This window comes from Gadus chalcogrammus, chromosome 9, assembly GCF_026213295.1.
Source record: "Gadus chalcogrammus isolate NIFS_2021 chromosome 9, NIFS_Gcha_1.0, whole genome shotgun sequence".
Classification (NCBI taxonomy): Eukaryota; Metazoa; Chordata; class Actinopteri; order Gadiformes; family Gadidae; genus Gadus; species Gadus chalcogrammus.
In genome coordinates, this window is record NC_079420.1 from 22,572,119 (window position 1) to 22,595,399 (window position 23,281).

General features: G+C 46.2%; 2 protein-coding genes and 1 long non-coding RNA gene across 3 annotated transcripts; 2 read left to right on the forward strand and 1 right to left on the reverse strand.

Annotated features, from left to right (window-relative positions):
- Window positions 1-854: 854 nt before the first annotated feature.
- On the reverse strand, window positions 855-5,894 carry fads2 (fatty acid desaturase 2). The gene is made up of 13 exons (XM_056598352.1): window positions 5,753-5,894; window positions 4,639-4,942; window positions 4,308-4,418; window positions 3,680-3,877; window positions 3,291-3,392; window positions 3,040-3,165; window positions 2,867-2,927; window positions 2,636-2,712; window positions 2,326-2,423; window positions 2,140-2,236; window positions 1,961-2,040; window positions 1,587-1,712; window positions 855-1,250 (listed from the first exon to the last, which is right to left on the reverse strand). The coding sequence occupies exons 2-13, from the start codon at window positions 4,852-4,854 to the stop codon at window positions 1,199-1,201; spliced, it is 1,344 nt and encodes a 447-aa protein (XP_056454327.1). The 5' UTR covers window positions 4,855-4,942; window positions 5,753-5,894; the 3' UTR covers window positions 855-1,198.
- A 1,431-nt stretch (window positions 5,895-7,325) lies between these two features.
- LOC130389500 (leucine-rich repeat-containing protein 10B) lies at window positions 7,326-9,968 on the forward strand. The gene has a single exon (XM_056599312.1). The coding sequence runs from the start codon at window positions 8,287-8,289 to the stop codon at window positions 9,553-9,555; it is 1,269 nt and encodes a 422-aa protein (XP_056455287.1). The 5' UTR covers window positions 7,326-8,286; the 3' UTR covers window positions 9,556-9,968.
- A 5,792-nt stretch (window positions 9,969-15,760) lies between these two features.
- LOC130389489 (uncharacterized) lies at window positions 15,761-23,206 on the forward strand. The gene is made up of 4 exons (XR_008896560.1): window positions 15,761-15,848; window positions 17,442-17,486; window positions 17,587-17,715; window positions 22,888-23,206. It is a non-coding gene; the product is annotated as an uncharacterized LOC130389489 (long non-coding RNA).
- Window positions 23,207-23,281: the final 75 nt, after the last annotated feature.

Sequence of the window (23,281 nt, forward strand, 5' to 3'; positions counted from 1 at the left end):
CCCATCTCTCTAATTGGCTCCATTTAGTAATGGTTTAATCACATCTATTATGTTTATACTAAATAATTTATTTTATTACCGTTGCTCCATTTATATTTAATAACGATTCATGATTCATATGGTGTCTGTTGCTGATAGCGTTACGATGACAACTCAGACAGAAACTGAGACAGAAACGGTCTTCTCTGCCTCCCCTTTCTGTTTGATGCTGGACACCACATAGCTCTGCTGAATGGTCCGAGGCTGAACGCACTTCAATGAGGACGGAGATAGGGAGAGGCTCTGCCATTGTCTCCAGTTAAAAGTAACTTCTTCAAAGAGCCTACCACAAGAAGGGAACCCATGTTCATTTGCTTGTGTTCAAAGTACAGTAAAGCACTCGAAACAGACAATGCACACATTGCTGTAGTATCTTGGCGTTGCTATGGAGCTCCTGAGATACACCTGGGGTCGGTATTCCGCTTGATGAGAACCATTTCAATCCTTCTCACTCAACACATCAATGAATCCCCTCCCTGGCGCTGGAAAAGAAACATGCTGCTGTCGAATGAATAAAAACTCTCGCTTATATGCTAAGTTTATGCAAAGTTAGTCACTCACGAAGGTGGAGATGAGATGGCCCTTGCTGGCTTAATGATAAGACAAATATGGAAATGATGTAAAGATCTCATAATCCTCGTCTAACAAGAGAAAGGCTCTCAGCCCAAGGGAAAAGCTGGGTTTAAAGGACTGAATCCAAACAAGCAAATTCATCTAATCTTTATATAATAGGCGCCTAATAAACAAACAATAGAGTAAATATAAAAGTTTGAAAAAGCTATAGGAAAAAGGGGAGTGTTCACTATTCAGTCAAAACTTTATTGATAAACTTATCGTCCATGATCGATTAGAAAAAAACATTCACTGTTTGAACAAGTAACAATAAATGCACAAAATGTTATTTAAAATCATTCTTGCACAGAACTGTAAGGCATCGTAGAATACCCAAGGAGCTCTAGCACATCGTTGGAAATCCTGCACATCAAAGTAAACCAGATTGACTATAAATACAATAGTAAGAATAGATTGTTCCTGCACTACACCGTATTACAAAGCCACACGTACATCATTTATCTCTTAGGTAGTGCATGACGTTTTTCTTTTTGGTAAATTTCAAACAGCATGGTTTCAATTTGTGTTGAATTCCTTGTTGTTCTCCTCACTTATGGAGATAAGCATCCATCCAGAGGTCTCCTGAGTTCTTAAGCGACCTAGAAACACACACACAGGGAACAAAACAACAAAGAGAATGAACATCAATCAAACTACATCATAAACAATATAAATAAGGAATATAAGTCAAAATACAACATGAGCAGTAAAATTAATGAATATTAAAAAAAAGAAAATACATCATGATAACCGTCTTAGATACGAGGACACTAAAGTCTTTCGTGTGATGGATTTGATCCATATCGATTATATTCTAGTAATTGAACTGCCTGACAACTCCCTCCCTCCACCTCTGGTCGCCCCTCCATTGTAAGGCTTTCATTCCCAGCATTCAACCCAGCGACCAGCCCTCGTGTTAAGATGACCCCGCCTACCGCACGACGTCGGCCACGCCCCGCCACAGCGTCTTCTCCTGGTACGGGATGCCGTGCTTCTCACACAGCGCTCGCACCAGCGGAGCCAGCACCTGGTAGTTGTGCCTCGGCATGGTGGGAAACAAGCTGCAGCCAGACATGGGGGAGGAGAGAACAGTAACCATGGTAACACGTCTCAGTTTCATCAGTGTTAGGAGACCAGTAGAGCAGTCTGCACAAACTCTCCCGACGATTGAGTGGGGAAGTGTGCAGACGGATTCAGTGTGGAGAAGCGATTAGTGGGCTGGATACCTCTGCTTCTATCTCTGTGTTCGTATAGCAAACAGAGCGAAGTTACAGTTATAGCTTGCAAAGCACATTGTGGTGTCACTTACTGGTGCTCGATTTGAAAGTTCAGATGTCCGCTGAACCAGTCGTTGAAGCAGGACTGTTCTATATTACAGGTGGCGCTCAGCTGAGGGGGGGGGGGGGGAGAGATTACCAACACAGCAGCAGCAGCAGGACTCTGAAGTACCCCCCCTCTGAGTGTGTTTGATGAGCTCCCTGTGCGTACCTGCATGCTGAGCCAGTCCTGCTGCTTCTCGTGGTCTATGTTCATCGGCAGATGATTCATCTGGGTCACCCACACGAACCAGTGGCTCTCCAGGAACCTGGCACACACAGGGAACAGAGCAAAGGCATGTCCAACGTCTGAATGGCATTCGGAGGGCCGAAACGGTGCGGTGTAAAGATGGATGACCTGACAAAGCTGATGAGGGCCACAGAGCCCAGCAGGCCGTAGAACGGAGCGTAGCAGCAGAAGTAGCGCAGGTAGTACGACATGGACCAGGCCAGGTCCTGCACGACAAGAGCACAGGCTTTTGGGCACGCATATATATGCTTACAAATGTAACTGCGCTAATGATTCATAACCATCAAAACTTATTTTATCTTTTGAATAGCATCATTGGATCACGCTACATGCTTTTTCAATACACAAACAATATAATGGCTAGGGTTTATTTGTGTCATAATACAGAGGAGTTAAAGAATGAATCTTGAAGTCATACCACCCAGTCCCGTCGAGAGAACATGGCCCGTAATATCTGGATGTGGAAATACACCGGGATGAGCAGTGGGGGTCCGACTGAAGGAGCCAAAGACATACTCATGAAGGATCACAAAGGCACCGACAGTTCAAATTGTTTCGGGCAATTCAACATGCTTTTTCTTTAAGTGGCAATTCAATGGATTTCAAATACTTCTAAGAAAATATAAAAAATGAATCAAAGAAAAAATACCTAAAAAGAAGTACTGGTGTTGGTGGTGATAGGGCATGTATTTAATCTTTTTAATGCCATACTGCAATGGAAAACAAACAGTCAGTTGAGTCGGAGCGCACCAGGGCCCAGATGAATTACATGGAACTGTGTCATAACCAGGTCACATGGCTTCCTGTGCTGGTCTTCCTCACCTCCACTGGCTGGATATCCCCAACCACAAAGACATGCAGCATGTTGACGTCAGGGTCCTTGCTGAAGACGTTGGGCTTGGCGTGGTGCTGGAAGTGTCTGTGGTTCCACCAGTTTCCAGAAGCACCCTAGGGAGACAGAACTCAGGACTTCAGTGTGCAATAGCCTCGAGGTGGACTGTGAGAACAGGATGGCGTTGATCATTGAGCGTCACAATCTCTTATGTGTGAGGAGGTACAGAGGGACATGACACCTTGAGGTGACCGATGATGAACTTGTGGAATATGTGATTCCAGCGGGAGAGCTTGAAGACAGACAGGTGACCAAAGTCGTGCTGCAGCCATCCAGCCTGGGCCTACAATAGGAAAATGATAAACAGTACATGAGACTTCATCCATTCAGAACATCAATGTGATTCATTCTTTTAAAGATCCATTTTTGCATTTTTATGCTTTATGGTAGAGTGAGATAGACAGGAAGATGGGAGAGAGAGGGAATTAAATGCAGCAAAGGAGCACGGGCAGGAATGGAACGCGGGTCGCTGCGATCAGAACTAGGCCTTAATGGTATATTCTTTCTTTGACCTAATAATTCCATCTATTCATTCGTTCATAAGTCACACAATAACCCTCTCCCTGTCACCTGAGCGACAGCCAGAATGAAGGAGCAGAGCAGCGTGGTCCTCCAGCCGGTCCCCAAGAGCCACACGCTCATCCAGGCCAGCAGCTCCAGCAGCAGGATGTGGCCCAGGTGGAGGCAGAAGAAGAGGGGCTGAGCCTGGAACAGGCCCAGGCCCTCCGCCCGGGTACGTAGTGCCTGGAAGTCCTCCACCACCGCTGCCTGCAGACCGGGCCGAGGGGGCCGGAGCAGGGAGGGAAAGGGACCATCACTACGGCGCATACTGTATTCAGTGACACTGCACATAAACAAATGCAGGCTGTCATACGATTAGGTTGTAATCATAAATGAAAAAGGAGAGAATATAAGTATAAATACATATATATAAATATATAATAAATATATGCAAACAAAGTGTTTGTTTATTCAAGGGGTAAGAATAAAGGGGTAATGAATCAAAGTAAGTAACTAAAAGCGTTCTATGGAAAACACTTGCAGCCTAATGAATAAAATCCCAGCATTGCATGGTTTGACTTACTCATTAGGAGGAGGTTCAGCCCATGTGCATGGTGCTATAATATATGGCTGCAAAAGAAACTGCCAAAGTGATTTGATGCTTCGTAAAGAAGAATATTCCAAAAGCGACACTAACATTCTTGTTGCGGTCCTGGCTGGGCTCGGTCACAGCCAGCTCTCCGATCAGCAACGGCTTCAGGAACTTCTGCACCAACTTCGGGTTGGGATGGAAAGCAAGAAAGGCCTCCTGCACGATAAAAAAAATAAAATCAAGACAGAACCGTCAACTTAAGTGACGTGTTATGTTAAGACCGATTCTGCGTGATGTACTAGATCTGAGGATCCCTTTCATTGAGACTGTACCGTGAGGCATGCTGAACAGGAGGACTTGTGTATTTGTTAGCAGTACCAGCGCTAGTGACGGTGGAGCTCATGGAAAAGCCCCAATTATAAAAAGCAGTGGTTACCGTGGCGTCCTCTCCGGCATAGTGGCTGATGACCCTGAGCCCCCCTGGGTGCCTTTTGGCCCACTGGGTGACGTTGTACACCTTCCTATTGATGACGAGCCACTGGTCGTTCCTATGGCAATGCTTCTGCACCTCGTCCCAGGTGTACACACTAGCAGCCCGCCCGCCGCAGGCACTCGTCTCCACCGGCTCTGTCAGCTGCCCTCCACCTCCCATCGCCGCTGAGCTGAGTGCTGCCTCTGACCCCAACCGATGACCGCTCGACTGGAAGGTAGGTGCCGAGTGCTGAGCTTACGTTTTCCACCTAGGTGCAACAACAGCAGGGTCAAGTTCGAGTCCGGAGAAGCAGCAGGACATGTTTATCGCGGTAGGTCCAGCCCTGGGCCCCTAGGAGACAGACATGTCTGTCTCTGTAGGTCCGCCCCGTAAGAGACAGAGATTTCTATCTATGTAGGTCCGGCCCCTAAAAGACTGACATTTATATCTCTGTAGGTCCGGCCCCTAAGAGACAGACATTTATAGCTCTGTAGGCCCGCCACTTGGCCCCTAGGAGACAGACATGTATATCTCTCTAGGTCTACCCCCTAGGAGACAGACATGTATATCTCTGTAGGTCCGGCCCTGAGCCACTAAGAAACAGACGTGTATCTCTGTAGGTCCTGCCCCGGGCCCATAAGAGACAGACATGTATACTCTGTAGGTCAGGCCCCGGGCCCCTAAGAGAGCACCAGGCTTCAAGAGGCGAGGACCAACTCTAACCTGTTGCTCGGCGCACGTTAACCAGACAAACGAGTGTAACTCTAGTAAGGTCAGAGACCACAGAAATGTCTTCGGGAATAATTGATGATGAAAAAAGAGAAGTGACATGGTTTGGCGTGGCATCTACGACCGTTTATGCCGGCATCGACACGTTGCATAAACATCCGATAATAACAGCTCGATTAAATGGACTATGCGTTTGTTACAATTACATCACCCATAATGTAATAGGGCCTATGTAATTATTGAATATCTTCATGTCCATTTCGCGTTCAAATGGCCTTCTAATTCTAGATCACTGGTCAGCGAGTAGACAGATGCAACAGTTAACGCAGACATCGCATGGGTTACTTACTTCAGAGAATAAAGGCAACGTGCGTCCACTGGAGTCCAGGAATCCTTCCTCTGCTGCAATCAGATCAGCACAATGACGCCCTTTTAGGCTCACCTTTCGCCGAGATCATTCCTAATAGTTCGCCTCCAATTGGATCTTCTGCCCTAACGCGTTCACTCGCAGATTCACCCACTCATTCACTCTAAATTCCGAGCGATCATTCGAGGGATGGTGGGCCAATCCGCGCGTATCCCGGACCAATCCGCGCGTATCCCCGACCGCTGGCATATTCGCAATTGGCTCAATGAAATCCATCCCAAAATGTGGCGTGCGTGTGGCGTGCGTTTCAGCAGAGTACAGTTGAACTGGAAATGCTGGTACATTGCATTTGCATTGGTAAGGCATACTAATTTGGCCAAAGTGACTTCAACAACGAGGATATAGCCAAATAGTGAAAGCATCAGTTGAGTCCATAACAATTAGTCTAAAAATACTGATGAATTAGGTCATATTCATCTGTATTTAAACTGCGTTCTTTCTTCACAATTTAGATCTAGAATATTGTTGGAAAATGTGTTGGAAAATGCAAGCAAAATCGTCTAAATTCACAATTGCATAACATTTTGCTCTACATTACATTTACATTCCACAAGTTGTGTGGATAAACCCAGACAGTCGTCTGCTGACGCGTCGTCTGAAGGTACACAGGGACACCAACAGATGGTGCTAGTGTCCTCTATTAAAAATACACCTTTCTCATCCTCGTTTGACCTCCAAAACCCAAATCTTTGGTGAAAGCAACCAAAATCCCGAGCAGATTTTGCTGAATTTGCTTATTCCAATTTAAATAATAGACCTACACATAGACATACAGTAGACGCAGGTTGGGCAATAACCGTCTCCCTAACCGCATGCATCATTAGCCAGCTGAATCACACAATGATTTAAATCGTCCCAAATTTGCTTAGGCAAAATGTATTTTGCCGAAGCAAACTGGAAGTGAGGTGATGAAACTTGAAGTGAAGTTATGTAGCCTACTGCATTGTCTGGTAGGGGGTCACTTGGGGGTCGTTCCGATTTAAAGTGAACGTTTGCAGATAAAGTGGGTTTTGATAGCGCACCGCATCAGACAGCAGTACCCTCCAGTTCCCATGCCTGTCCCACCGGATCCCAGCGGCGCCCCTCAGTGTGTCGGCCCCCCCGTGTCATGCGTTGTGACTCAGCTCGGCTGCGGAGTCGCACAACCCAGCAGCAGCCCGTCAGTCAGTCAACTTTTCTCATGGCCGCCAAACCCGAGAAAGAGAGCGACGATAACATGTGATGTGAGACAAATTCAACAGAAAATATGCAGCAATTTTATATAAGCGTCATCTGGAGTGCGACGCAACAAAGCTGATATTACAGCCTGTGCATGCCACCATCTCCAATACCTCATTCTGACATTTAATATGCACGCTCATTTGTTTCTCCTTTCTTTCATAATCAGGCAATCACGCGGGGACGCGCACACGGACACCGGAGACCACGTGATCCCCTTCCCATACTGGTTGCTAAGGGAGGCAGAGAGAGGGAGGCGAGTACGGTCGACCGTAAATCTCCCACCGATGGACGTGAAATGCAGAAGTGTGCAACCGTTGAACAGTTGGAGAAGTTGGCGCTACGTTTTCGCACGTCAATTTGACGTGCAGGTTTTTGACTTCGGGACGTCGGCGACGTGTCGAGAGGGAGCCGCTCTAACTTGAAGGATGTACTTTTGTTAAATGGTTCTCTGTGCTGCCGGCCAGGTCATCGAACTACGTAGACGCGGAGCGGTGTGGTCTCATTTGGTTCAGCGGACAGGAAGAGCACGCAAGCGGCCACGGGACTGTTGCCTCAGCAGACACATTTCTGCATGCATGCTCTCCTCTGTGCACACACATTTGGAATAACCTGCATCTGTCGAACTTTAAGGTTCAAGACCTCTCTGCTTCGCGCCGTGGGCACAATTGCACGCTGATCACATTTCATACAGTTCTCAAAAGTTGCAAAGGGTAAGGTGAAGGAATTGATTAAAAAAAAGGTTGTAACTGAAGCTCTATGATGCATTCTAGTAGGCCTAAGCTTAGGCTTAATTACAATTAAGCTGCACTTTATTGGATTCACCCAAAATCGCCAGCGAATTGAATCGTATTATTACCACTATTACTATTATTATTACTATTACTACTACTATTACTACTACTACTACCATTATTACTACTCGTTAGATTATCCAGTGGGTGAGTAACCATCACACTAGTGACTCCCCTCTCCCCTCACCCTATCTAACCAAATGTGAATTTAGACAGTTCAATGAAGAGGAAAAAGAGACCCATGACATGCACTGTCCCCAGCCTGGGAGCCCGCTGTGAGAGCGTGTAGAGTCAGGACCAACATGCTGCCCCTCGCTGCTGGTACTGTGAGTGGGATCCACCAGCAAACAAACACATCCCGCCTGAGGGCTGACCTGACACACACCATACCTCATCCCCTGACCCCGTCTCCACTCAGATAGGAGAGTCACCAAGGCACCGGTTATGGGCAGCTCTTCCAGCAAGGCAGAGGAGGAGGCGGAGGAGAAGGAGGAGGCGAAAGAGGAGGATGAGGAGACGGCAGAGGATATTGCAGAAAGGGCTGAAGCGAGGCACAGGAAGGAGGAGGAAGAGGAAGGGGAGCTGCCCCTAGGGGTCGACGATATGCTGGACAGCGGCGACCCCGTGCTGGACTTGTGCTACCGTAAATTCAAGAAGCTGCCCTGCCGGGTGTACACACTGATGCACCTGGAGAAGATCTACGCCTGCGGGAACCGCCTGAGGACCCTTCCGGAGCGCATCGCCAACCTGCAGGGCCTGCGCACCCTGGCGCTGGACTTCAACAAGATGGAGGACGTGCCCCCGGCCGTGTGCCAGCTGGTCAACCTCACCTGCCTCTACATGGGCAGCAACCGGCTGGTGTGCCTGCCGCCCGAGGTGCGCAACCTGCAGAAGCTGCGCTGCCTGTGGATCGAGAGCAACTACTTCCAGTACTTCCCCAAGCAGCTGTACGAGCTACCCCACCTGCGCTCGCTGCAGATCGGGGACAACCGCATGAAGAAGCTGCCCAGCGACCTGGTGCGCATGGAGTCCCTGAAGGGCCTGTGGGTGTACGGCAACCGCTTCGAGGAGTTCCCCAAGGTGCTGCTGCGCATGGAGGGCCTGGAGGTGCTGGACCTGGACAAGAACAAGATCTCCAACTTCCCCAGCCTGCGCCGTCTCCCCACCCTGCAGCTGCTCTCCTACGACCACAACCCCGTGGAGGGGCCTCCCCGGGTGGGCGAGGAGGTGACATTGGTGGGAGAGGGGGCGGCCGAGGCCATGCAGGAGCGGGAGGACAAGAAGGAGCGGCGGAGGAGGGCGAAGGAGGAGGCGGCGGAGCAGCTGGCGCTGGCGGAGGAGGAGGAGCGGGTCATCCACGGAATCCTGAAGAACAGCGGCGCCAGCCCCGGGCGTGTGGCGAACGAGGCCGACGGAGACGGGGACGCTGCCGCCGACGGAGAGGAGGCGCCGGAGGAAGAGGAGGAGGTGGAGGAGGAGGAGGAGGAGGAGGAGGAGAGCAGCCCGTCGGAGCGAGCGGGCATGGAGTACGACAGCACCGGGCTGGAGTACGACGAGGAGGGGGTGGAGTACGAGACGGAGGAGCTGATCTGCGAGGCGGAGGGTCTGGAGTACGAGGGGGACGCGCTGGAGTACGACAGGGGCCGGATGGACTATGAGTACGAGGAGCGGGAGGAGGTTGAGGGGACAGGGAGACAAAATGGAGGGCGCTAGGAGCGCCGCGGGCTCTGATGGCGAGCCATGAAGGAATGATGACACTGCTTTTTCGGCTGAGGCAAAAGTTGCATTGGGATTGTAGTAAAAAGCTTTTTAGTGTTGTGAATCGGATGGTGCTGCTAATGTGTAACTTATTAACTGACCTGTGAAAATGAGTGAACTGGACATTATGAAATAATGGACTGAAGCACTTTTAACATCTCCAATCATTTGCTAATTGACAAGTCAGCAGAGGCCTCAGGTGACGGTTCGATGTGTGCTCTCTGAGCACCCTGTGTGTGTTTGTGGATGCATCTTTTTAGTTTGTCTCTTCAAGGAAAGGATATAATTTACAAAACAACTGATACAATGTGATGGGGTTTTTCTATTCTACTGAGTGTGAATAATATAACTTTCTTATTAAATATTTATTGAGTTCACCAAGTCAGTGTCAATGTTGTTGTTATAATTATTATGCTTTTTTTTTTGTCATTTCCCGGTAGTTAGCGCTCTGTTCTGTATCGGGGGCCACAATAGCTCAAGCAGGATTAACGGAAATTGTACACACGTTGACCATGTTTATAAATGTATTGGAACATGAATTTGCAAAATATTTATGACACACTAACCAGCCCCCAAAGCCTTGTCAGTGTTGTGTATGCAGACGTGGGGCGTTCCGTGCCAAGAAGGACAGAGAGAGAGAGAGTGGGGGGACAGAGAGGACGATTTTTAGAGCAGCAGCCAAGCAACCTCACCATAAAAAGGCATGTGGAGGCCTAGCTCTGCAGAGGTCTTCACAGAGCATCCCAAATCAAAAGAAACTGATCAATGAGTTTGTATGATGTACTTTAGTTCATGTATCACAGCACCACATGACGCAAGAGCGCATTACAATTCTATTCTCATTCATCCCCCTTCTCTACTTATTCCACCCTAACTTGTTTACCCTACGCCGCGTCAAACTAAGTGTTGGCCCTCGGTGCCCAGGGTGTAACCCCATCGTCTTTCTCTCCACGTATCGCTTCTCACGTCTCATTTGGTGACTGAAATATTTATTTGGCAGTTGAAATATTTATGGGTGCACTCGTGCCGCAGTGTATCAGATCCTGTCGCTGTGAGTTTCTGCTCCCAGCCAAGGGACCTCAGACCAGCCTCCACGCAAAGCTCCTGTTTATATGATTAATACTTCATGATGTCCTAACTGTGATGTAAAATTATGTATCAGATCTGATAGGCCTATATGTATATATTTGTTTCCATACTGTAATACTATTTTTTTTAGAAGGCATTTTAGGATGATGAATGATTTCTAGCACTGTCACTACACATAATCGCAGTCAGCAAGTGTGAAGTCCACACGTCAACCTAGATGCGTGCGTTTGTCTGTCTGTCTGTCTGTCTGTCTGTCTGTCTGTCTGTCTGTCTGTCTGTCTGTCTGTCTGTCTGTCTGTGTGTGTGCGTGCGTGCGTGCGTGCGTGTGTACGTGTGTCATTGTGTGTTTACGTAGCTATTTCTGTACATCATGTCTAATAAGTCCTGCTGTGCTTTTACGAGTAGGCAGCATTGTAAAAAAGCGACACAGCGGCTATGGCTAGCTATTGGACTACGGCTCCTCGGGCCCCTCACCCCCGCCCCTGTCGCCTGTGTTCTGCCGCCGTGACTCGGTAGTAAAACACAGTGACAGATAACAGACGTACACGGGGACGGCAGGCGTCAGTGATTTAGTTATAATTATTTTAGCGGTGCGTTTACACTCGTTTCATTCTCTGTAGGTCACAGCGGTGTCTACTGTACCCGGGATCCATCAGCAGCTCTCTCTCTGTCTCTCTCTCTGTGTGTGTCTCTCTCTCTCTCTCTCTCTCTCTCTGTCTCTCTCTCTGTCTCTCTCTCTGTGTGTGTCTCTCTCTCTCTCTCTCTCTCTCTCTCTCTCTCTCTCTCTCTCTCTCTCTCTCTCTCTCTCTCTCTCTCTCCCTCTCTCTCTCTCTCTCTCTCTCTCTCTCTCTCTCTCTCTCTCTCTCTCTCTCTCTCTCTCTCTCATGGCTTTCTACATGCCTCGCTCTACCCATAACTTTACCACAAGAAACCATTTAAATATTGAATCAGACGCTGAATATTAAATCAGAGGCCTCGATTGCTGCAGAGGGAACAGAATGTGTTGTTTATTGTGTTTATTCAAATTAGTTGTAGGTTTCCATTGTTGTTAGATATATATTTTTTCTATAACAATGTACAGAGGGCCATGATTATGGGGGGTTCTGTCCACGGAGGGTCCACCTGTTGAAGAGCAACAGCAGGGGGTGCTGCAGGGTGGGTCTGAGTCAGGGGGCAGACGGCACCGTGCTTCATTGTGTTGACTGTTGACATAAGTTTTTAGGTCAGTGAACTCAGAAGGGCAAGGAATTCCAGAAGTTTCTGGGAGATGTCATAGGCTACTGTAATTAATACGTATAATTTCATGCAATTACATTTAAATAATCATATCACACTGTGTGTGTGTGAGTGTGTATGTGTGTGTGTGTGTGCGTGTGTGTGCGTGTGTGCGTGCGTGCGTGCGTGCGTGCGTGCGTGTGTGTGTGTGTGTGTGTGTGTGTGTGATCGTATTCCCTTCCCAGGCAAGACAAAAGGGACCTACTTTCTCCAGTAGCGGGTGATGAAGTGTGAGCGACCCAGAGGTCTATCCAGGATGGCTTGGTTTATCGGTTCGTTGAGGACAAACCCAGAGCTCTCCTACACAAAACACCAGTCCAATAAAGGATCTCAGCCACTGTATTTACAATGAAAAAAAGTGACAACAAACATATCAATCTTAACAATGAGGCATTGAGAGGAAATTAAATAGAGACGTTCAAAAGTATCTACATTATTGATATTTTAATAAAATAAATAATAGCATATGCACTAACATTTTTTCCTATGCAGCTCTGAGTGGGCATGTTCCTCCAGTCCCCGAGACAGCGCTCTAACGCAGCTCAGTAGGGGGATTGATGTTTTTTTTGCCGTGAGGTCATTATATCTGCTGATCGGCAACATGACCGGGCGGGGTCTCCCGCGTGAATCCCGTTTCCCGGGAATCTGCTCGGTTGGCTTCGCATTATTTCAGTGCCCTGAGACGAGAGAGCAGAGAGACGCGCAGGTAGTTCACAGGTTGTTACATGATGAGTAGATAATACAACAGGACTCGTCCCTTTAGAGACCAGGTTATAGCCAAGGTCACTTTGAAGATAAAGGTTCTAGTGTAGCCTAATAATCCATCCTCGTCGTATAGGCGTAGGCCTACACGTTCCCGTCTGATGGATTTGACCCTTTTGAAATAAACGGATACATCCTAAAAGAATACCTACAAAATAATAGAAACATTTAAAATCATAACGTTTATTCGATTTTACCACCGCATAACACGGTTCTACTTAAACCAAAGAAGACATAAATAATTATGATCCCAAAAGAAATACAATGACGTTTGAACGATTTAATAATACAGATTATAGGCCTAACATGAAATCCAAACTGAGCAACCACCGAACCATGCGGGCTGTTTTCGGTTGAAATGTGATGAGCTCAAGGTCCTCTCCCTCATGAGGGCGGTCTGGCCCCTGTGCCGTGCTATGACATGGCTCTGGGGGACTGGAGCAAAACGCAACGTTTCAAATGTCAAGTGTCATCCGTGGAACATGAAGCCAGAATCATCATCATTACTAGCAGTGTCGGCGCTAAGGGGGGGCATTTGGGGGCCGTGCCCCCCCTAGCGTTCATTAATGCCCCTCCTACCACAGGTCATTATTTTATTTATTTTCCCGATAATGACCGGCGTTCTATACATTATCCCTTACTTATTACACGGGCCTTCTCGATGCTGTGGAACGCTCCGTTCACTTGCATGGGTCCTTCACAACTTCGGGCCAAGTATGACCGCTGTCAAGGTAAACAAAGGATTTTTTTGCCTCTCATGATGTCTTTGGTATCACCCGAAAGGATTCCGTTTCCCAACTTGTCAACCCCAGAGTCTTCGGTTGCTTAGCAACGTCTTTGGCGGACTATTTCTCTGCCCTTACATAATAAATGTGCAAACTGTAACTTAAATAAAATAAAATAAATGAACGGGGAAATCACATCAATTTGGTTGTGCATGCATAGCAGGTTAGGCTTGGTTAATGCTCATTGGTTGCTGAGTAAACTTGTTACATTTGATTTAAAAATAACGTTGTTGAGCAGAGCTGCAGTGCGCAGCCGCAGAATCCTGGTATTAATCGAAAATTACAGTTGGTCCTCCTATCATAGACGAAAGTTTGCCTAACTAGCTAATTATCACCAAACATGGATTTACGAAAATGGCTTAGACCTCCTGCTCCTCCTCAGCCAGTAGCAGAAACTCCGGCCACCACCACTAGTACAGCCACGGTCTCTGAAAGCCGAGCTGGCCCTTCTGCTAACGCAAGCTCCGGGCAACCGCCAACGGATTTAGCCCGCGCAGCCATAGAGCAACGACGATCTACAAGCCCCCCAAGTCAGCAGACAGCGGTTTATGATCTCGGGACTGACAGGCCTGTCCAAACTGTGTTAAAACAGTATCCTGTAACTCTTTACAATGGTAAGGGGAGATGTTTTCCGGTTGTTAATTTATTCACTTCTTGAAGCCAGCCCTGGCTTTCCTGATGTTTTTTTGGAGGTTCATAAACTGTTGATGTGAATAAACTATTTATGACATAGCAGAGGTGGTTAAACTGCACTTATTTGCGTTTAGCATCCACGACAGCCCTCCCCCTTTTTTTGCGTTAACATATTTCACAAACGGCAGTGCCCCACCGCTGGCGACCCATGCCCCTCCAGTAGATCTGCTCTGGAGCCGACTCTGATTACTAGTTAGTGTTTTTGGTATTTTAAGCCACTATACTTGCAGTGAATTTACATATTAAAGCAGTATTTTACCCGATTAGCATCATTAGCTTATTGTCAGACACGTGAAGGGATGATTCTGCAAGGTCAAATAGTTATAGGCCTAATCCAAAATAAAATGACCTTCAGACCCTCTATAGAAAAAAACTAATTTAAACGTTTTTTGTTTAAAGAACATTCAGGCCAATTCCATTGTTTCAATGCAAGTGAAAGTGAACTGAGGTCAAAAATGGATTGTTTCATACCCAAGACGGGTAATTGAATATTGGCGGAAATTATTCAAAATATGCTTAATGGGTTAACTATTGCTTTAAGGAGCAGGTAAGGGCGGCCATCCGGCTCAAGAATGATTACAGGGAGTTTGTGGACATGGGGGAATGAACCCAGGACCTTAATGACGGAAATGAATCACCCTTGCCACTCCATATCCTGAAACTTACCATTTCCCCCTGGCATTTGAGCCGCAGAGCATCTGGTGTACTCTGTCTCCCTGCACATGCTCTTAAATAAAGAGAACTGACCATTAGAAACTGGTATTTATACGTTAAAACAGTTCTGTGTGGGAATGTTTTGGTGTAGGGTTATATAGTTGTGATGAACGCCCACCCGTGTCTTGGGCTCAGTGGTCAGCTGCCGGTAGCCACTCGCTCTGGGCCAGTGGTTGTCACGGAGATTCATGAAGAACCCCACTCTGTCCACCCACAAAGGATCGGTGAAGTTGCTTGTTTTGAGGTGTAAAACTATCCAATAATGGCAACCTGCAGAGTGAAGCAATACCTCATTGGAGCTTTTGCCGTATGTTTCTGCCTTCAGTTTCATCAGTAGACAGACATTTGTGGTTGGAGCTAGATCAGAAAATCTCAAACGTTAATTACTTTATTACTTTCATGTATTACACATGGTCAACAAAACCACTAGGACCGTACTCTGGTTCAGCCAGCGGACCTTGAATCCAGCCCTTCATTATTATTAACAAGCATCTGCTTAGGAGATCCCACATATCTAAAGCTCTACATACCACAATTCACTATTCCTTTTTAATGGGAAAAATACTTTTGGAAAAACACTGAGATTCAACCCAGCCTCCAGCGGGATAAACCATGCTCTCACCCAAGGGTGGGGTTGTCAACGTAGTCTGATTTGCCTCTCCAGGCATTCATTTCATTTTCTTTCATTTATTTCTTAAATAATTTGATGTAAAACGGGATGTGGATAATTACTCTACAGTTGAGATCAGCTTATGTATAAATTCATATTATTTTGCCATTTTATTTTTGTGACGATGTCACTTCCGGTTTAGTCACTTCCTCTGATGTCTCTTCCTGTTAGACTTACCTGTGTAGAAGGAATGGCAGACATGTGCATTGTCTGAATGTAATCTGCTAGCATCCACTTGGAAGCATCAAAGAGGCAATGCCGTACGTTTGTTTAATCGATAAAGGACATGTTAAAGATAATATATTATGGTGGATTTAGTTTAAAATGATGTTGATGTGTTTAAAAACCTTTTGGATAGCAATTGTGTGCAAGCTAAAAACAGTGCAATTGGCAATCAGAATGTCTACATGCAGTGTTGGACAGTTTATATTATCATTGACAACTATGTACAACGTGATGTTTAGTCATAAATGGACACACAATATTTTTGTATTTTTCTATTTGCAGTATTCACCGTCTGATAATGAGGAAGTGTGACAGTAAATGGTCAACCTTACTACAACTCTGTCTCAATTAGCTGCAGTTTAACTCAGTGGTTAGTCAGAGTTACAACACACTGCACGAGAACATTACAATGAAAAGGCATCATTGGATGTTTTGAAGTGGTCGCAATGGCAACCAGCAACCGGTTGCCTGTCGGTAGTATTAGGAGCATCAAAACACCAGCATCGTCAGTAAGCGCAGCTCACGCCTGGGCTGAAGCAGAAGCAGCAAAGGTGAGAGCTTCATATGCTAGCCAGGAGGCTAAGCTAAAATTGGAGCTGCTAGAGAAGCAGAGAGGGCCACTAGAGAAGCTCAAAATAAATTGGAAATTACAATAATAGACACAGAGTTGCAAGTGCCAACCCTTTGTAGAGAAGCTGATGCAGCTGTAACAGAGTAAATTATACAGCAGTAATATGTGTAACAGTCAAATATACAACAGTAATATGGAGTATTATAATTACACAAAATCTGTTTTAATAGTTATAACCTGACATGTCCGGCCTCCTGAGTCAATATGTGGAACTTTTGAGACACTCCCAACGTTCACTTTCTTGGGTCCTCCCTATAAATGTGTTTCACGCTTTTGCCTGTCCCCTTTTAATGTTGTACTCCTTGGGAGAGGTGAGCGACACTGTGGTCACAGAAATTTCCGTGTTTTAGCCTCTGTCATGGTTCCCGCGGGTCCTTAAAAAGTCTTAATTTTTCATAAATTGTCTTAAATTTAATGTAAATTTGCAGGTATTAAATTTTGCAGAGGGTTTTTTAAGACTAGGGGAAATTGTCGCACACAACAAATCACCTAGTGCGTCTTTTAATTACGGCATTTTCAGGAGTTTTACGTTACGTTAACGTTGACATCAGACATCAGTAGGCTAACTTGCTGGTGCTAATTTTAGCTAGTGACGGTTGACATTTCAGGATGGGACGGTGCAAATTCAATGAGAAATGGTTTGAGGAGGATAAGTTTCGGGGGTGGTTGGAGAAGGCAGGTGACTACGAGGCAAGGTGTCGTTTATCCCGAAAGGCATTCATACTAGGGACCATGGGAGCAAAAGCTCTTGAGTCCCACATGAGGTCGCAGAAATATATCCGATACTCCGTGGCAGCTTGCGGGACTACACCGATGCCCGTATTATTTGAAAGAAGTGGACTGAAAAGTTCAGCATCCGTGGCTAGTACTTCACATCAGACGGCGTTAACCGGCTTTGTGTCGCCACCAGAAACCCAGAAGGCGGAGGTATTGTGGGTTCTCCACACGGTGAGCAGGCATTCATTTAATTTTCTTACATTTATTTCTTAAATAACAGGCGATGCAGTCTGTGGTCGAAGACAGGAAATCTTTATCCGAAAAGGTGAAAATCAAGCGCACTAGTGAATATGTTCAATCCCAGATCGATCATAAGAATCGTTCCCCTTCCTCACCTTTACCCGTTGCTCCCCCAATCAATGCAGCTTCATGTCATGGCATCCACCTGTGGCAGATGATTCACAACTACAACCTGTCAGAGGGAAAATGCTGACAGGTAGCAACCATCTCCACCAGAATGACTTGACCCAACTAAAGCTGAGACAAAGGCTAAGGTTAGTAGAGCTAACCCCACCATGAACGCTCATGCTCCGTCATATACCCAGCGACATTCCCCTCAAACTGGCACACCCATTTCCACTTCAGGGGAGCCTTTGACACAGCTTTTGGCACGACGAGACCTTGTGACTTCAGGGCTGTACCAGTTTGATGACAAGCCTGAGAATTATTGTGCATGGTACTCCTCTTTCTTCAGTGCAGCCAGTGAAGTGAACCTCACAGCAACCCAACAGTTGGACCTCATGACCAAATGGCTTGGTAAATAATCGAGCAAACAGGTTCACAGTGGGTTCATAAATTTTATGATCTTGTCATGGCTGTCGTTGGATCAAGCTGGACAGAAGTTTTTAGTCCAGGCCAGTTGAGCGGCTCATGCTCAAAGATGTATCTCGCAAAGCTTTACCCTAAAGGTTCAAAGGACATGGCCATCAAAGCCTATGTAATCCTGATGACCAGAGCAATCGCTCATAGCAAGACCAGAGTTATTCGAGCTGTTCAGTGGGAAGAGCAAACCATTCCCGTACCACCTCAGAACTTGCTCTTGCATCATAGAAACATCCGGCAAGAGGGCAGAAGGATTGGAAATCGAGTCACTGGATGACACAGATCTCATTGAGTGTCATGAGATCCCGAATAATTGGACTGAGATTCTAACATCGAGCGCTGTTCTTCATCAGTCTAATCTCCATTAAATTGCACATCCCTGAACTGGACCCTGAGGCAGAAATAGTACTGCTGCTCGGAAGAGATGTTCTTAGGGCACACAAGGTAAGGCAGCAGGTCAACGGACCTCATAACTAGTGGTGCAACGGTTCATGGGTTTCCCGTGATCCGTACGGATCAATCATCACGGTTCGTTACGCAAGTGATCCGCGGATCGGCTGATTAAAAAAAAAAGTTGTGCGTTGACGTGATCAGCGCATGTTTAGAGGACAATTCCGATATTAACAACATCATCAAGTATCGTAGCGAAATACAGTTTCTATTGTGTTTTATTTGGCGTTCCGTAAATCCCATTGAAACGTAAAACGGAACCGGAACCGGACGTCTTTAGGTTTGGTTGTAGTATTTTCGCGTATCAACAGTAGGGCTAGAACCGAGCGAAAAGACTACAACCAACCCCCCTTGCAATGAGCATGAGTCTCCCAACCGAAATCAATGGATTTACAAAATGCCAAATAAAACACCATAGAAACTGTATTTCGCTACCAAACTAAAAAAAAGAAGATAAGGATGTCTGCATTGCCTTGGGAGAGTGTAGACTCTAAACTCCCCAGGCAATGCAGACATCCTGAATTGTAAATCCAGGGTTAGGGATTATTTACTATCCTATCCATGTTAAAAAGAAGAAGGAATAATGCCTCAAATTGCACATTTTTTAAATATTGACCATGCTTAAAGGAAGCAGGATTATTACCTAATTTTTCACTTTATTTTGTTTTTACAGAGTTAAAAGATTTTATTTAAAGTCACATTTGTCTTGTTATCTTTATTGTTGTTGTTGATCCGAAAATGATCCGACCCGTGACTCAAAAACCGTGACCCGATCCGAACCGTGAGCTTTGTGATCAGTTGCACCCCTACTCATAACACCCCCTTTTCCCAACGTCTGGATTTGGGTTCGGTAGTGGGAGAAGTGTGCTTGGGTTATGTACATAACCCAATCTTTCAACCCTGTACAAGCTTCATAAACGTCAAGGAGACACGCCAAAGCCTTAACAGGTCTGGTACAGCACCCGAGAGTGCTGCTGGGATATACAGTGTTCAACCGTACTGAGAACGACAACAAACCTGCTCCATCAGTGGAAGACACCATCTACATGAAGATAATGGACACAAATGTCTACAGAGACGACGCTAACAATTGGGTCGCCCCACTGCCCTTCAGAGAACTACGCCGGCCTTTACCAAATAACAAAGGGCAGGCGGTCAATCAGTTTGCATCCTTGCAACAAACTTTGAAAAGAAAACATTCAAACCAAGACAGCAAGTACAAAAGCTGGCATAAATGTAACTTACCTCGGACTCCAGACGAAATGAGCGGAGCGTCATTTCGACAAGTCCAGGCCCTTGCAAACCAGTTCTGGACTCACTGGAGTCGAGAATACCTACCCTATTTGCAGCAAAGACAGAAGTGGACAGTGCCCCGCAGAAACCTTCAGGTTGGAGATCTCGTTCTGCTCGCAACTACTGGCCTATGGCCAGAGTCAATGCCACGTTCCCCGGGAAAGATGGGCATGTAAGGAAGGTCGAAGTGAAAACAAATGACCAAGGCAATGTCAAAACCTTTCTCTTCAGTGTGTTGCCTCTCCAGGCATTCATTTAATTTCTTACATTTATTTCTTAAATAATTATATTTAAAACGGGATGTGGATAATTACTTTACAGTTGAAATTAGTTTATGTATAAATTCATATTATTTTGCCTTTTTAGTTTTGCGAATATGTCACTTCCGTTTAGTCACTTCCTGTGATGTATCTTTTCCTGTTAAGGCCGATTCTTACCTCCGGATCCGGACGAAAGTCGTCCGTCCGCCCCAAACGTTGCCGACCGGAACTACCCTTCGTACCTCCGTCTGGTTTCAGCGTTGTTATGGATGTTACGCAATAAACCCTCTAGAGGGCAGTGACTGTCGTTTCACAAATTAACGGCATCGACAATCGCAAACATGATATCTGTAGAGATGATTTTGTTTTGTGTCATCCAAAATCGGCAAAAAAAGAGTGCAAAAAGTGTAGGCCTGGGTTTGTATTGGGTTGCTTAGAGTTAGGGTCATTACTGATGTCACACAGAGGGGGCGGTGTTGAGGTGCTCATCACAGGTAAGTAGCAACAGCTGAGTGGACAGGCGACTGGGCGTTTTGAGACTGAGTGGAGAGTGCCTGGTTTCAGCAGGTGAGGGGGGTGAATGAAAGTAACGTGGACACACGTTGCTTGGCGACTTTGAGAAGAGAACCTTTTGGATTTTTATATACACAGTGAACTGAAAGAAGAATATAGAACGCGGGCTGGTCGCCTGCAGACTAGGTACCGGTGCGGCGGGACGCGGGGCTGTTCGCCTACGGTGGCCCTGGACCTGTGGTGAGTACCTCGCACCTAACCCCCTAGATAGGTTAGATCGCACTCACCCAGGGAAAGATTAGGAACAATACTGAAGTTAAGCGCACCACGTAGGGACAGACTTAGGTTACAGAAAGGCTACCAAGTTTAATAGCGAGCGCAGTGATGTATGGTTTACTAGTGACGTGCATGAACATGGCGGAACATCAACGTTTTACGAAAAAAAAAAAATCAACCATCATATCAGATACTTTACTATTGATTGACGTTGTAACCGTCTGTTGGCATCGACTTTGCTCAGTTTTAAACGTTGTGTACTGGTCAACCAGCTCTAGATAAGGGCAAGGGTAGCATTCCATACAGTGGCAATACAATGTGCTTCTCATAAATAAAAGCAAAAGGATATTAGGTGATAAGGCAAGCCCACACCGGACCGAAAATCGGCGTCAGTGAGAAAATAGGCGTCGTGGCATGAGTCTATTTGGTGTTGTCGCTCAAATCGGCCAAGTCAGCGTTAATTTCAGCCGACTCAACATGTGTAATCGGCCATTCGAGTCGGTCATTCTTTTACCATTCTGATTGGTGGAGGGCTAGCAGCTTGACTAGCGAATTAGTGACGCCCTGAAATGAGGATGGTAAACAGAATAAGTGCTAGAGCTGACAAGGCCAGTATCTCCGTATCGACATCATCCATCGTTATAGATTTTTCCGTTCAGCGAGTAATCACAACTACAGTACCTACAACCTCACTCTGCTGACAACAGTGACTGGTGATGACAGCGTGCTCTGTGTTTTGGTCTAGTTTAGACTTAATTTACCGACGCGAATCGGGCAGTTGGTCCGGTGTGTGGTTGCCCATAGGCTACAAGGAAATAAAGGTGTTCGAACTTGAAACTGATCCTACTAAGCTCTGTTTAGTTCAGACTTTTTTTATCGGACAAAAACACCCCTGCTGTGAAGAACTTTTAGATTCCCAACGTAGTGCACATGAACGGTCTCTGTTGGGAACACGCGTAAGCGTAAGCGTGAGCGTCATCACTGGTGAGCCTTCTCATCATCACCAGGACCAAGAACGCGCCTTTAGCTGTGTAGAAGGAATGGCAGACATGTGCATCGTCTGAATGTAATTTGCTAGCATCCACTTGGAAGCATCAAAGAGGCAATGCCGTAAGTTTGTTTAATTGATAAAGGACATGTTAAAGATAATATATTATGGTGGATTTAGTTAAAAATGATGTTGATGCGTTGTTTAAACAATTGTGTACAAGCTAAAAACAGTGCAATTGGCAATCAGAATGTCTACATGCAGTGTTAGACAGTTCATATTATTATTTACAGCTATGTATAACGTGATGGTTAGTCATAAATGGACACAATATTTTAGTATTTTTCTATTTGCAGTTTTCACCGTCTGTTAATAAGGAAGTGTGACAGTTAAATGGTGAACCTTACTTCGACTCTGTCTTCATTGGCTACGGTTCAACTCGGGGTTTAGTCAGAGTTACAACAGACTGCACGAGAACACTCGACTGAGTAGCCCCGCCCATTCTGCTGGCGATTTGAGTTCGCCCTGCAGAAGGCTCTGGAGAAAAGCAATACATTTCTTTCGGCTTCCGATACGTTTTTGTGGGTGCCAATCACCAAGCAGGCTTCTGCCCCTGGCGCACTATTGGCTGGTTTAACACAATGACGACAGGGAAGCGATGCCAAGCAGCCAATTGCGTACAGAGTCATTTGAACTAGGCCCATTGATCACGCCTCTTGTGCTGAAGAAAATTACGGCAGCTTCCCCAAACCAAAATGCAATCTACGATTGAGCTTGGTCTTGCAATAGCCAGGCTATGAGAACACTACATGGTCCAAACTGGGACTGTAGGACTCGGCTATCCCGATGCGGGCATTGTACCCGGAACCCTGGCGCTGCCCGCGACAAAGGGTAAGATTATCCCTGCTTGCGTGATTAAAACATGGTAAAATTAGTATAATGGATGAATTCTGACGCATCTAACGCGTACCGGTCGGAACCCACAATGGAGCTTTGTCTGGTGGTGATTATCCCCTGATGAACACAAAACCAAGAAGAGTGGTTGTGGTTCCCTCTTTCCGTAGGAGGTGCAGTAAACGCCCAGTGTGTCACCGGTCAGTCGTCCGTGTGTGTTGCTGTGGTGTGCCCCAGCGACATGAGGCCTGGCCATCAGGCTGCTGGGCTGTAGATGGGGTGGCGGTCGTAAAGCGAAGCTCTGCTGACAGCGCTGATGGATGGCCGACCCCGGGGGCTGCTGGGATGTGCTGTAACCACGACGTAAAGGACCAACAGTAATACACAGAGAGGGGGCTGCCTCCGTTGTTTCAGCGTTCGCATTCTTTTCGGCTGAGAGAGAATACATTTCTCAAACATTGAATACATTTCTCAAATATTTACCACAAAATAAACATTGTAAATGATTATGAACAATTGTGTATTCGATTATTTATTATTCAAACACAATTCTTCTGTAGTATT